This window comes from Procambarus clarkii, chromosome 22 (assembly GCF_040958095.1).
Source record: "Procambarus clarkii isolate CNS0578487 chromosome 22, FALCON_Pclarkii_2.0, whole genome shotgun sequence".
NCBI lineage: Eukaryota > Metazoa > Arthropoda > Malacostraca > Decapoda > Cambaridae > Procambarus > Procambarus clarkii.
The window spans coordinates 37,640,995-37,657,244 of NC_091171.1; the positions used below are offsets into that span (position 1 = coordinate 37,640,995).

At 48.9% G+C, this 16,250-nt stretch overlaps 1 protein-coding gene across 1 annotated transcript; it reads left to right on the top strand.

The window, feature by feature from the left end:
* The first annotated feature begins 798 nt into the window (after positions 1 to 798).
* LOC138367526 (proteoglycan 4-like) lies at positions 799 to 2,816 on the top strand. Its single transcript, XM_069329210.1, has 2 exons — positions 799 to 802; positions 1,639 to 2,816. The coding sequence occupies exons 1-2, from the start codon at positions 799 to 801 to the stop codon at positions 2,814 to 2,816; spliced, it is 1,182 nt and encodes a 393-aa protein (XP_069185311.1).
* The last annotated feature ends 13,434 nt before the right edge of the window (positions 2,817 to 16,250 follow it).

The window sequence follows — 16,250 nt, forward strand, 5'->3', positions numbered from 1 at the left end:
AACATCTCGTGAAAGAATGATCACACACACTGTAATATTCACCTGCTGAACTTTTGCCAAAACTGTGCATTTTCCACACTTGCTTCATGAATGTAAACGATTCAATGTACGATATACACAATTAAATGTTTAATGTATATACAGCGATATACACCGACCACACGCAGTAGATAGTGATATACATCCACCGACCCCAGCTCCGACCCCAAACCCCCCTCTCCGACCTGACCCCAGCCCGACCCCAAACCCCTATCCGACTCGAACCCAGTCCAGCCCCAAATTCGACCCCAGCCCCGACGAAAGCCCAACTCCAGCCCCCACCCCAGCCCGGCCCATGCCCCGACCTGACCCCAGCCTGACCCCAGCCCAGCCTCCACCATATACTCGTGACCGCCCAAGACCTGTGAGGATTAACAGGTGTTTCCCCCCCTCCTCCCCCCTTCATTACCGCCTCATCCAGACCATCTCCTTTAACTGCTCTCCCTCCCTCCTCCTCTCCCTCGCTTCCCTCCTCCCTCTTTATCTTCCTTCCACCTCCTCCTCCTCCTACTCCTCGTTGTTATCCTTCTCGCTTCCTTCATTTCTCTTCTTTACTTCCCATCCTTCACCCATCCTCCTCGCCTTCCTCGTCATCCTCGTTTATTCAGTGTCCTCTTATCCTGACCTAAGGTATTGAGGGGTAAGCATTAGAGGGGCTAGGTTATGGGTAAGTTATGGGGGGGGGTTATGGGTAAGTTATGGGGGCTAGGTTATGGGTAAGTTATGGGGGGGTTATGGGTAAGTTATGGGGGCTGGGTTATGGGTAAGTTATGGGGGGGGGGGTTATGGGTAAGTTATGGGGGCTGGGGTATGGGTAAGTTATGGGGTGGGGTTATGGGAGGGAGGGGGGTTAGTGAGGTGTGAGAGGGGGTGTGGTTGGGTCTACACTTTCCTTATTTTGTATTATGTTTCATGCTGTTGTATGATACATTGTGGTATACAAGTTGTATGATATGGGGTGTTATACAGGATTGTCTCCTAGTATATGGTATATAGTCCCTTGGTCATATATACTTTATTATCTCCGTTGTTGGTTTATTCTTACGGTGAGACAACCTTCCTTACAGTGAGACAACCTTCCTTACAGTGAGACAACCTTCCTTATGGGTGAGACAACCTTCCTTACAGTGAGACAACCTTCCTTATGGGTGAGACAACCTTCCTTACAGTGAGACAGCCTTCCTTACCGGTAAGACAACCTTCCTTACGGGTGAGACAACCTTCCGCGGCAGGTTCTCAACTTGTCTAGACCGGAAGCACATGGTGTCGTCCACGGAGCTGGCCACTCCTGTAAGTCACACTTGTTACTGTTTAATTCTGCCCTGGACGGCATTGTTCTTCACGCTCATTTCATCCTATTTTGACGCTTATTTGACATTACCTTAATTGTTATTTTTGGTAGTTTCCGTTGTAATATTTCTATTAAGTTCTGCAACTTTAAACGGTAAATCTGTTCTCTGTTTCTTGATGCTCCTAAAGCGTTGGGAGCATCAAGGGCATACACATCAGGCACAAAGCTGAATACTCATTCGAAAACTGTTAGGCAGAGTCCAGTAAAGTTTTTTTGAAAAGTATATGGGGTGTATTATATCCTTAAAGACCCGTTTGTCATTTTTTCTGATGCTATTGGAGACCTGAAGGTGTCATTGGCGAAATTTGATCTCCAAGATGATAGGGAACCATCCATCACGACGCTTAGTGAACCATCCACCACCACGCTTAGTGAACCATCCATCACGACGCTTAGTGAACCATCCACCACGACGCTTAGTGAACCATCCATCACGACGCTTAGTGAACCATCCACCACGACGCTTAGTGAACCATCCACCACGACGCTTAGTGAACCATCCACCAGCACGCTTAGTGAACCATCCACCACGACGCTTAGTGAACCATCCACCACGACGCTTAGGGAACCATCCACCACGACGCTTAGGGAACCATCCACCACGACGCTTAGTGAACCATCCACCACGACGCTTAGGGAACCATCCACCACGACGCTTAGGGAACCATCCACCACCACGCTTAGTGAACCATCCACCACCACGCTTAGTGAACCATCCACCACGACGCTTAGTGAACCATCCACCACGACGCTTAGGGAACCATCCACCACCACGCTTAGTGAACCATCCACCACGACGCTTAGGGAACCATCCACCACGACGCTTAGGGAACCATCCATCACGACGCTTAGTGAACCATCCACCACCACGCTTAGTGAACCATCCACCACCACGCTTAGTGAACCATCCACCACGACGCTTAGTGAACCATCCACCACGACGCTTAGGGAACCATCCACCACCACGCTTAGTGAACCATCCACCACGACGCTTAGGGAACCATCCACCACGACGCTTAGGGAACCATCCACCACGACGCTTAGGGAACCATCCACCACGACGCTTAGTGAACCATCCACCACGACGCTTAGGGAACCATCCACCACGACGCTTAGGGAACCATCCACCACCACGCTTAGTGAACCATCCACCACGACGCTTAGTGAACCATCCACCACCACGCTTAGGGAACCATCCACCACGACGCTTAGTGAACCATCCACCACGACGCTTAGTGAACCATCCATCACGACGCTTAGTGAACCATCCACCACCACGCTTAGTGAACCATCCACCACCACGCTTAGTGAACCATCCACCACCACGCTTAGTGAACCATCCACCACGACGCTTAGGGAACCATCCACCACGACGCTTAGGGAACCATCCACCACGACGCTACTGAACCATCCACCACGACGCTAGGGCACCTCGTCCTCTGGCCTATCCCTCACCTCTCAGTGTTCCCCTATCCACCATTTGCTCCAAGTTCTCCACTTTATTCTCTTTCCTTCTCTTATCCTCCTTCGCCTCTTACTGCTCTCCCTTCTTTTTCTCATCATTTTAGTGCTTCTTTATTATTTTCCTCCTTGTGTACTTTGTTCTTTATCTTTTGTTTTATATTCTTCGTCTCGCTTGTCTTTGCCTCCTATTGTTAACCCTCCACCTCCTCCTCCCCCCCCTCTCCTCCTCTTGCTCTTCCTTCCCTCTCTCTCCTCCTCCTGCTCCTCCTTCCCTCTCTCTCCTCCTCCTGCTCCTCCTCCCCCCTCTCCTCCTCTTGCTCTTCCTTCCCTCTCTCTCCTCCTCCTGCTCCTCCTTCCCTCTCTCTCCTCCTCCTGCTCCTCTCGAGGGAGGGCCCCCCCTAGGGGGTGTGTCGTGCTACCAAGCACAAGATGAGATGATGTGATGGGCAGGTGGCCAAGCAGGGGTCTCCGGCTCCTCAGAAGAGACACAGGTGACCCCATCTGACCTCAACAGGTCAGCCATGAGGCGGGGAGGTCAGTGATCGCTCCTTGTCTCCTTTTCGAAGAGTTGTGTTGGTTGTCTCAGGAGACTCGCAAGCTTTCTGTGTTAGTACAGTTAGCTGAGTATTGTGTCTCGAAGTATAACATGATCATTGACGCCGAATTTGTTGCAAATATTAATTTAACTCTTAGGTTGAGTTTCATCTTCGCTCTAACATGGAGCGTCAGACCGGAGAAGATGGGGCTTTGTGGTTCAATACGGACCGTCCCGGGAAGACTGAACGTTCTTAGTCTGTCTCCTGTCTTTAGGCTAGAATGTGGTCATTCTAGCCTAAAGATAGGATTTTTTCAATCTTTATTAGATAGGAAAAAGATAAGAATTGTTTTTTTCCTATTTTCCTAAAGAGTGGTTTTTGTTAACCCAAGACATACATACCTAGTCTACCCAAGTATAGTTTATCAAGGCTAATACTTATTAGACCGGGAAACGTCAGTATTGCGGTGCTTTTCATTACACTAAAACATGAACATTTTGACGCTGTGATCAATCGCATCAAGATCAAGCCATCGGCCGCCTTCAACTGGTAAGACAACGTATAAGATCTCATTCGTCTCCCCTGACGGAGCTTCCTGGCCAAGAGTCCCTCAGGGCATTCCTACACTTCTTGGTCCAGTAAACTGTTATTGTATTCTTGCTGCAGCTCTTGGTGAAAACACGAAGCATTCCGATACAAACTGTTACCTCCTGGGGAGCCGGTCGGCCGAGCGGACAGCACGCTGGACTTGTGATCCTGTGGTCCTGGGTTCGATTCCAGGCGCCGGCGAGAAACAATGGGCAGAGTTTCTTTCACCCTATGCCCCTGTTACTTGGCAGTAAAATAGGTACCTGGGTGTTAGTCAGCTGTCACGGGCTGCTTCCTGGGGGTGGAGGCCTGGTCGAGGACCGGGCCGCGGGGATACTAAAGCCCCGAAATCATCTCAAGATAACCTCAAGATAACCTCCTCTTCACACCCCTGGCACCGGTTGCTCTCTCTCCACATCCTGCGGGTAAACTCGCAGCGCAAGATTTGTCTCTGTCTCAGAAATAGTGCTCAATATGACTACCCAGCAAGAAAATGGACGGGCTTGAAATTTGAATATACATACTATATATATATTTATATTTGAATATATATATATTTTGTGTGTGAGAGTCAATTGGTGTCTATGCTTGTATACAGGTACTCACCTAGTTGCACTCACGTAGTTGTGCTTGCGGGGGTTGAGCTCTGGCTCTTTGGTCCCGCCTCTCAACTGTTAATCTACGGGTGTACATACACAGTTTCAAATGTAGATATGATAGAGCCCAGTAGGCTCAGGAATCTGTACACCAGTTGATTGACAGTTGAGAGGCAGGACCAAAGAGCCAGAGCTCAACCCCGGCCAGCACAAATAGGTGAATATACACACACACATTCTATGCGAACAAGCCTGAATGGTCCCCAGGACAATATGCAACTGAAAACTCACACCCCAGAAGTGACTCGAACCCATACTCACGTGTGTTCCTTTTGTGTTCCTCACGTGTGCCCCAAAGAATGAGGTGATTTGGTAAAATGCTATGCCCAAGATTACTATCCGAGTGCCGGCGGTGGGGTGGTTCAAATAGCCTCGGCTATCACCTCATTTTGTCCGGTCGTGATGGTCAAGTGGATTAAGGCGTCTTGTACATACCAGTTGCGTTGCTTCTGGGAGTATGGGTTCGAGTCACTTCTGGGGTGTGAGTTTTCAGTTACACATTCTATATATATATATATATATATATATATATATATATATATATATATATATATATATAACTAATATATATATATTCTGGGAGTATGGGTTCGAGTCACTTCTGGGGTGTGAGTTTTCAGTTGCATATGTCCTGGGGACCATTCAGGCTTGTTCGCATATATATATATATATATATATATATATATATATATATATATATATATATATATATATATATATATATCTTTCTCTCTCCTCACCACTTGTCCTTCTCCTCCATTAGCCACCCTCCCCATTCATTTATCTTCCCATTTCTGCCCCTTGTTTTTTCCCCCATTCCCTCCCTCTCGGATCACTGACCAATTACTGCCACCACCGCTTATATATTTAGCTCCCTTACCTTGTCCACAGGCTCCCCTTTCTCCCTACCGTCTCTCAGGAGTTCCCTTCCTCCCTACCCACTCCAAGAAGTTCCCTTCCTCCCTACTATCTCCCAGAAGGTCCCTGTCTCCCTACTATCTCCCAGAAGTTCCCTTCCTCCCTACTATCTCCCAGAAGTTCCCTTCCTCCCTACCCACTCCCAGAAGTTCCCTGTCTCCCTACTTCCAGTATATACTTCTTCTATTCCTCCTAATATTTGAATTTCTTGTTCATCTATATATATATTCCTATCTACTGTTATTCTCACCAATTTTTCCCGAATCTTCTCTCACTTCTCTTACCTTTAACCCTTTTCTCTTATTGTATCTCCGATTCCCCTCCCTCATCACTCTATCTCCCCTCACCCTCCCTGATCGCTACTCTCCATCATCTCTCTCTCTGTCTCTCTGTCTCTCTCTCTCTCTCTCTCTCTCTCTCTCTCTCTCTCTCTCTCTCTCTCTCTCTCTCTCTCTCTCTCTCTCTCTCTCTCTCTCTCTCTCTCTCTCTCTCTCTCTCTCTCCCCTTGCTGGGGCAGCGTCCTCTGCGATAATCCAACAACAAGGAGTTTCAAGAACAATTTAGTGAACAAAAGTCCTTGTAACTAAAGTTGAGCCACACACGAATCATCACGGCAGACCACACAACATGGTCAGGGCCATCTTGGCCCCCGGGGCTTGGACCCTAGACGGGTGGTGACGGGTAGCAGCAGGTGACGGGTGGTGACGGGTAGCAGCAGGTGACGGGTGGTGACGGGTAGCAGCAGGTGACGGGTGGTGACGGGTGGTGACGGGTAGCAGCAGGTGACGGGTGGTGACGGGTAGCAGCAGGTGACGGGTGGTGACGGGTAGCAGCAGGTGACGGGTGGTGACGGGTAGCAGCAGGTGACGGGTGGTGACGGGTAGCAGCAGGTGACGGGTGGTGACGGGTAGCAGCAGGTGACGGGTGGTGACGGGTAGCAGCAGGTGACGGGTAGCAGCAGGTGACGGGTGGTGACGGGTAGCAGCAGGTGACGGGTGGTGACGGGTAGCAGCAGGTGACGGGTGGTGACGGGTAGCAGCAGGTGACGGGTGGTGACGGGTGGTGACGGGTAGCAGCAGGTGACGGGTGGTGACGGGTAGCAGCAGGTGACGGGTGGTGACGGGTAGCAGCAGGTGACGGGTGGTGACGGGTAGCAGCAGGTGACGGGTGGTGACGGGTGGTGACGGGTAGCAGCAGGTGACGGGTGGTGACGGGTGGTGACGGGTAGCAGCAGGTGACGGGTGGTGACGGGTGGTGACGGGTAGCAGCAGGTGACGGGTGGTGACGGGTGGTGACGGGTAGCAGCAGGTGACGGGTGGTGACGGGTAGCAGCAGGTGACGGGTGGTGACGGGTGGTGACGGGTGGTGACGGGTGGTGACGGGTAGCAGCAGGTGACGGGTGGTGACGGGTGGTGACGGGTAGCAGCAGGTGACGGGTGGTGACGGGTGGTGACGGGTAGCAGCAGGTGACGGGTGGTGACGGGTGGTGACGGGTAGCAGCAGGTGACGGGTGGTGACGGGTAGCAGCAGGTGACGGGTGGTGACGGGTAGCAGCAGGTGACGGGTGGTGACGGGTGGTGACGGGTAGCAGCAGGTGACGGGTGGTGACGGGTAGCAGCAGGTGACGGGTGGTGACGGGTGGTGACGGGTGGTGACGGGTAGCAGCAGGTGACGGGTGGTGACGGGTGGTGACGGGTAGCAGCAGGTGACGGGTGGTGACGGGTAGCAGCAGGTGACGGGTGGTGACGGGTGGTGACGGGTAGCAGCAGGTGACGGGTGGTGACGGGTGGTGACGGGTAGCAGCAGGTGACGGGTGGTGACGGGTGGTGACGGGTGGTGACGGGTGGTGACGGGAAACACCAGAGGACGGTATTATGAGTTTTTGTTTATTTACTACCACAGACGTGGCCACACATTTACAGTACTAACCAACACATACATAGCATTTTCAGAGATCAGATTAATTTTAAAGACCAGCCACCATCCACATCTGCGGCAGCATACTTTCCTCCTTTTTCCTTCTGTCAGACTCTGACAGAAGGAAGGACAGACTCTTTCCTTCTGTTTTTCCTTCTGGAAGCTCTCCCCTGCTCATTCGTGCCTGGCCGGGGAACTGTTTGCCATCTTACTGACCTTACGACTCTCGACAAGTTTCAGGACCTTCTGCGGTCTTTTTCTACGTGGACTCAGTTACATCCCTACATCTGATATCATCTCGGCGTCCACGAGACCATTGTCATTACTGTGTCACAGATCCGTGGAGAACTGCTGTCATACTCTGGTACTCAGGGATGGTCTATCTATCTCCAATGGGTTCCGTCACATGTCGGTATTAATGAGAATGAGGTGGCCGACGCAGCGACGGGAGACATCTCCCGTCACGCAGGGTGCAGTCGCACCTCCACAGATCTCCAGTATCAGCTCTTGATACTGGTAATGGCTCAAAAGGGCCACCACTTACGGGCTATTCATGCCCGTGCCACCTTTTGGGTGGCTTAATATTCATCATCATCATCATCATCCGACTCAGCAGCAGCAGGGATGGTGCATGGTCTCCATGACTACATGTGTGCCTCTGGACCTTTCCGAAATTCTCCCGCAACTCCGGACGGCCTCGCGAGTTGGGAGGCAATGATGGAGCCAGCACTCAGGTCCTCCTCTCTGACGGGTCTCCGGGAGGACTCCTCCCCGCGTCCATAGACTCGTCATCATTCTCGACTCCTCGACACGGCTATCACTCGTCTCCGGATTGGGCCATACCTGCCTGGCTGCACATTCCATCGTCTATGGCCGGTAGATTCACCATCCTGCCAGTGGTGTCCGACCCAGGAGGACACACTGGAACACCTTCACTACCCACGATTTCATAGTGCTCGCGTCAGACTACAGAGTGCCGTTCGTAGGCTGAATATTCCCCGCCTCACAGTTCCCGTTCTCCTTGACGGGGCAGGTGCGAGAGACGAAGACGTCCGTCATGACATCCTTCGCCATACCTTCCGCTTCATCCGTCATGTTCGTGGCCTGAGGAGACTGTAGGACCTCATCCCTCTTTACTATTTCCCGGTATCTGGCAGCTGGGGCGCATCCGATCCCTTGATCGTTGTCGCCTCTAAATCAACAGCAACAATAACATACATTTTCATCAAGTATGAATTATGATGGCTTTGGGTTTGCTGGCCAGTAACGCTTATGATAGACGTTACGAGCAAACTCATAATTGACATTCCGTACGTTTATGTATGTCTAAGCCTAACTTGCGAATACGTCGTATATATAACTGTACACCCATCGTGAGGGAATCTCATACCAATACTGCCGGCAGGAGAGGTGTTGGTGACATGTGTCTCATATCCAAAGTTGACGCCGGGCGGAGTGACCATGTTGGACTGCCACAGGACAGGCTACGTAACCATTGTATAGGATAGATTTAGTTTCATTAAAATGAAATAACTATAAGCAAAGTTTGCATGGACGCAGAAATAATTTACTATTTATACAGTCCACTACTCTAAATAATCCACAAGACCACAGCAATGAAGTTCTATGGAAGGCCTAGTCGTGATGGGTCTGGATGACAGAGCTTGTCAAAAGCTTTTGTTAGCTCCATATAAGCACTCTATTCCACAGCTCTTTCTTAGCCAAGTTGTCTAAACCCCCGTGTTGTCTGGTGCAGTGCTTGTCTTCCGTGTACTTCACAAGTCCCTGATTAATTATTTGCTCGAATATTTTGCCTGTTTCCTCAAGAAGGTAAATTAGTCTGCAATTTTTGGTTTGAGTTTTACCGGCTGAGAAATAATGTGATAATGGCGTTTGTGAAAGATGTGGGGAATAGTCTAGCTTCAAGAGCTGCTTTTAATATTCGAGTACATTGAAGTATTTCAGCCACTGGTAGGTTAGATAGTATCAATTAGCGTAGTTTTATGAACAAGATCTTGTTCTTAAAAACTTCTAATTGTTTGTTGGACCTCTTGTGATAAACAAATCCACAAGGGCCGTGACGAGGATTCGAACCTGCGTCCGGGAGCATTCCAGACACTGCCTTAATCGACTGAGCTACGACAGGGTATCTCTGTGTGTCTCTTGCGATAGTTGTGTTTCATGAGGTGGCACTTATAGCCGATGTTGTTGAGGTGTATTGTCTTGCAAGTAATGTTGCAGCTCTGTTATCGACTAATTTGTAATATATCTTTTTGTTCTGAAACAGAAATTGACATTTTCCGCAAGGTTAATTGCGAATATTTGTCCCAATACGTCCTAAATTATCATTACTGATGCCTTCGTGAAGCATATTTGCTGAGACATGTTTGATGTCAGGTGTTTCCTCGGTTGAGGCTCCCATCAGGTGTTTTACCTTTTATTCCAGAACATTCCTGGGTTTGTGTGGTCCATTTGGATTTGGCTTATAAGATCTTTTCATTTTGTGGTTTACACCGTTTTGCATAAATTTTGCAGCTCATCCTGTAGTTCCTTTTTTATTCTGGCCCGTCAGTCCACCCGTTGTGTATTGTAAGTTGTATGAGACTGTTATGTCTAATTTGTAGTGTTGTGAGTGTCTCAGTGGCTGGGGGGTGCGGGAGCGTTTTGTGATGGACTACGGGGATATATATATATATATATATGTTTGGTCATGCATTTTTCTATAGTGTGCTATCCATTTGCAGGCGATGAGTCACAATAGCGTGGCTAAAGTAATTTGACCAGACCACACACTAGAACGTGAAGGGACGACGACGTTTCGGTCCGTCCTGGACCATTCTCAAGTCTCAAGTCGACAATCGACTTGAGAATGGTCCAGGACGGGCCGAAACGTCTTCGTCCCTTCACCTTCTAATGTGTTATCCATTTATTTAGGTTGATGTTGACGCTTTATGTTTGTTAGTGTGTGTGTCTGTGAGACTCAAGGACTGTGTGATACTGCTTAATGCCTCCTAGTCAGTTTTTGTGTGTATGAACTTTGGGTGTGAGTGTGTCTATTAATAGGAGCCATCTATTACTGGTAGGTGTTTACTGCTCCTCTGTCTATGCGGCTGTTTAGGAAATGGCGGTGATTAGACAGTATTATGTCTGATTTGCGACTATGACCTTGTCTGGGTGAGTTAGATTTTTCTTCCTCGTCATGTTGTGTATGGCTTCTCCTGCCCGATTGGTTCCCCAGTGTCCCAAGGCTCTGAGTTTTGCATTCAGATCTCCCACAAAATAGACGCGTCTGTTCCTTCTTCCGAGTTTCATGATATCGGCCATTAGAAGGTAAGGTCGTGTTGGTGGTTCTAAGATAGCACCTGAGTCATTTGGAGTTCACTAGCCAGGATGTTTTCCGGAAAATTAGGAGTTTGGCAAATTTCTTCTGACTGTAGTTGCTATACTCCGTCCTTGGCCGGCTTAGTTCTGTCGACCTGGGAATGTTTGGTACTTAGAAATCTTCATCTATTCACCCTTATTTTCTCCATGGCTAATAATGTGTATTATGCCAGGGTCTATGTCTGTGTTGCATTATATTTAGTGACTGGATGACTGATGACTTTACAAGACTGTAATTACCATATTTGTATCCTCACATTCCTTATGTACATTCTTGTATATGCATAAATAAATAAATAAATAAATAAAGTACAAGAAGTAGGTAGTAGGTACAAGAATGTAACAACTCTTGTATATATCTAAAAAAAAAAGTCAGTTCCACCTTGTGGAGTTAGTTGTTCGTGACGCAACCGCTACGCATGTCTCGAAGCGTGCTGCTGCTTAGCCGGTGACTGGGTCGAGGACTCGAGCTGCACTCTTGCCTCTTTCTTTGGGGGGAAGCTGGGTAAGTAAAGAATCTTAAGAGATGAAAGAAAATTTTTATAAAAGAGAAATATCGTAGGAGTTATAATATAACAGTCTTGTTGACAGGATATGCGTGTGTGGTGGGTAAGGCAGCCGGTCGGCCGAGCGGACAGCACGCTGGACTTGTGATCCTGTGGTCCCGAGTTCGATCCCGGGCGCCGGGGAGAAACAATGGGCAGAGTTTCTTTCACCCTATGCCCCTGTTACCTAGCAGTAAAATAGGTACCTGGGTGTTAGTCAGCTGTCACGGGCTGCTTCCTGGGGGGTGGAGGCCTGGTCGAGGACCGGGCCGCGGGGACACTAAAGCCCCGAAATCATCTCAAGATAACCTTCAAGAAGCTTATTTTAATCTGTCGCTGCGAGTGTTTGTAAGCTTTGTCTCGAGTACTTCACATACGAACATCTGTTTATGAGTACTTTGTATCAGACACACATACACAAGTCAGAGGCTTGTGTACTGGACGGGAAGTGAAGGCTCTGGAGAGCCTTACTGACGGCCGAGGGGGAGAGTACGGCCGAGGGGAGAGTACGGCCGAGGGGGAGAGTAACGAAGCAGAGTAACTTTTTAGTTTAGTTCATTTATTATAGCACCCCATACCCATCTTGTGGGCGGTAGTGGAAAGGGTTACAGAGGCACATAATGGGCTCAGGGACTGAACCCCACAATTCATTTAGCTAAGCAAGTTACAAAGAGTAACGGAGGTCAAAAATAGCATTACTCTTCATGTTGACAACGTCACCGACCTAAGGTGTCGTGTTCCAGGTCCTCACAGTACATCCAGGTATGACAACTTCCTTACTAACAATTCCATCAGACCACAAACCATCCTGATCAGGTATTCCCCCAAATCACGATTGCACAAGAACAGACAGACGGAATACCTTCTAAATCCCGCTACTGACGGAATCACCAAACACAAAACCAGCAAAATCACATTAAACCAAAATTACATAAAAAAATGTGGATTCGCTTCACGTGCGGGTTTCCCCTCTCTCTTATGTTGGGCCATAAAGGTACATTTTTATATCCGTATCATGAGGTAAAAATGTTTCCCCTCAGGTCTGGGAGCCGGGCGGCAAAAACTGCCAAGCCGTAATTACCCCGGATCATTACCGCTCCCCTCATTAACCTGTCATAAAAAAATTCCCACCCTCGTCGTTTTTGGGGGGTTCCACTCCAGGAATTTCTTGATGCAGAGATCATTAATCACTTGATCTGTAGACACCCCCCCCCCCGCTGGCTGGAGGGTTGAGCAGCTGTCTCTCACTGGATGAGGGGAGGTACAGCTGTCTCTCACTGACTGGAGGGGAGGTACAGCTGTCTCTCACTGACTGGAGGGGAGGTACAGCTGTCTCTCACTGGATGAGGGGAGGTACAGCTGTCTCTCACTGGATGAGGGGAGGTACAGCTGTCTCTCACTGACTGGAGGGGAGGTACAGCTGTCTCTCACTGGATGAGGGGAGGTGCAGCTGTCTCTCACTGGATGAGGGGAGGTACAGCTGTCTCTCACTGGATGAGGGGAGGTACAGCTGTCTCTCACTGACTGGAGGGGAGGTACAGCTGTCTCTCACTGGATGAGGGGAGGTGCAGCTGTCTCTCACTGGATGAGGGGAGGTACAGCTGTCTCTCACTGGATGAGGGGAGGTACAGCTGTCTCTCACTGACTGGAGGGGAGGTACAGCTGTCTCTCACTGGATGAGGGGAGGTACAGCTGTCTCTCACTGGATGAGGGGAGGTGCAGCTGTCTCTCACTGGATGAGGGGAGGTACAGCTGTCTCTCACTGACTGGAGGGGAGGTACAGCTGTCTCTCACTGACTGGAGGGGAGGTACAGCTGTCTCTCACTGGATGAGGGGAGGTGCAGCTGTCTCTCACTAGCCGGAGAGGAGGTGCAGCTGTCTCTCACTGGCCGGAGATGAGGTGCAGCTGTCTCTCACTAGCCGGAGAGAAGGCGCAGCTCTCATTTGCAGGACTAAATTCCGCTTGCTATTTTCTTATTCACAGGTTTGTTAAAAGTTGGAACCTTTAACTTTGCAGGGTGACTGGTAGTTGGTCAGGGATGGTAACACACGGATCGGACTCTATCCCGCCTCCCCCTTCCCCCCCCCCCAATTTACATACAATGGCAAATGACACAGTGACGACGTCGACGCCATCTGTTGAGCACACCCGACCCAAATTCTTTTAGGAGGGGGAGGAAGTGTGTCGATATCAACAATCACACAAGTTTGTGTGATCTCACTATTAATTGGGGCGGGACGAAAAGGACGTTTATTTAAATAAACAGTTGCAGCGGTTTCGTCACACGGAATTTGATTGAGTGTGCTCTTATCAGTGCCCAAATCTTCTTGATATTAGTACTGATATATACAAACTTGACCTAATACTAAGTTGCAATATTGCACAACAGTTTATGACAAACTGTGATATGGAGTGTTAGTGTCGGGATGGTTCACACCCTGGTAACTAACATTGGGGGGTTGAATCTGTTACATAATGTTCCACAGCTCTGAATATACTAAATATTCGCCTTTGAGTTTACGATCATCACCAGACCGGGCCGCGGGGACACTAAAAGACCCGAAATCATCTCAAGATAACTTCAAGAAGTTCACGACCCCTTGGTTTAGGGCGTCGTGTAATTTCCGTGAAGTTTACCATTGATCTAGATTTCCCGTTTTCCTTGGATGAATTTGAACATTTAGCTTTTCAGTGATTAATCCAGGACTGGATTAATCACACCCTCGTGTTGTACAGCACTTACATGTGCTTATAGTCTTTGTTTCACTAATTTGTATAATTTTTAATGACACATTTAAGTTTTTAATTTTGACGCTCTTTAACTTAATATTTATTAGTAGTAGTGTTACGGACCCGAATCCAGCGTCCGAGCCTGGAGCAGTGACGACCACGCCATCTGTGGGTCAGCTCCCGAAACCTCCTCCAAATGGACGACGACACCTGGTGAGGACGAGGTGTACTGGCCACGAGGGCCAGTTTCCAGTCCTGTTCAGCTCACAACACAGCCGCTGCTGACCTCTGGTGAGGTGGTGCTCAGACAACAACGCCATCTAGGGAGTGAATAGGTGGGCGTTTGGGTCTGAGCCTGTAAGTGAGGTGCTTTTGTGTGTCCTCTGTTACTGATGACGTGTCTGCTTACAGAGTCGACCTGGGACTGCTGTAAGGGAAGTTGAGTCAGTCTACCCAAGGCAGCCGTCTCGACACCAAGTGTTTTGCTGCAGCAGCTGTGAGTCGCCTCCCGGATGAACACTGTGGTGTTACCCTGCCTGTGAAGCGGCAGTTGAAGGATTGTCATACCCGGGACTAGCTGGTGGAGACGCTTAACCACTGGGGTATTGCGGATAGGAGAGTGATCTGTGGTATCACACGAGGCTCCTGACTAGGGCGCTACCCTAGTATCGCTCGTGGAGTGGCCTAACCAGCGTTGCTGATTCGGAACCTGCCAGCCATCTGCTGGACTTGTGGTTGACGGCCTCCACGGCGGTGCCCCCCAGTGGAACTGTGTTTTGGCTGACCTGTGGCCGGGGTAGACTCAGCTTCTCGAAGGATTCGTCGTGAGGCCACGAGAGCACCGAGAGGATCCAGGGTCTTCAGAAGAAGACGACAGTGTATTATAGTGTTTATACCCCCCCCCCCCCCGTGTAATCCTTTATATATATTTATTGGTGACGGTGATCATTATATTATATTAAGTTTTTGACTTTATTTCCCTTCCCCTTTTAATTTACTTGCGTTACGGATCACATCCCTTGAAAGCCACTACTGGCTTGGGGCCGGATACCCTTCCTCTAACAACATCAGAGTAAGAACCCAGTTGCGACCCGAGAGGGCCGTAACAAGTAGTGGTTCAAGTAGAAACAGGACTGGCACAAGTAGAATAGGTAGTGGTAGAAGTAGAAACATTAAAAGTGATATGAGTAGTTGTTGCGTGAGGGGGGGGGAGGGGGGTAGGAGCATCAGGAGCTGCAGCAACCGCAGTAGTAACATCAACAGCAGCAGATGTAGACAGCATCAGCAGCACTGGTACATAAGTAATAGCAGCAGACACGAGAGCAGCAGCAGCAGCAATAGCAGTATTCGAAGTAATATTTCATTATTATTTGAATGATTAAATATAACAAAATCACAACACAGTCACCACATACAACTCCACAACAACATCTTAACCTTAGAGTCAACAACAAAGAGCCACAAGCCAGTCTCAGGCATCAGCTCCCCCATACACGGTGCACTGTGTATAATTAAGACAAAGAGTGCCTGCTGGCACCTTGCTGGACAAGCATTAGCTGACCCCAGCGCCAAGCAGCTCCTCCAGCAGCAGCAGCAGCAGCAGCAGCAGCAGCAGCAGCCTGTAACTGTACTCCGACACCAGCACCATCATTACAGGAGAGCGCACCAGTGAGTCAATTACAGCCACGCGGTGACAGCTGCACTTATGAAGAGAGGTAGAGCAGACATGCTCTTTGAGAACCCAGCGGGTTTTCTTCCTATTGGGGAGTGTTGTACATATTGCTATAGCGGTGTGTCCACTCACAAGATGAGTGGCGCTGCCCAATAAACTCGCCCCTCGGGGCAAAATTTAAAAATTTAAATGCTCTTTGAGGGCAGGCCTGCAGTGCATTCATAGAGCTGAGTATACAAGAATACTCCAAGGGAGAAGACGCAGGTGTATTTATAGAGCTCATACATGTTAACAAATTTATATATATATATATATATATATATATATATATATATATATATATATATATATATATATAAACAAGAGATTTTTTTCCACATAGGGTTATAAACTCATGGAACCGCCTACCTGCCTAAGCCGTAAATGCCAAGACTGAAGTTCAAAATCTAGTT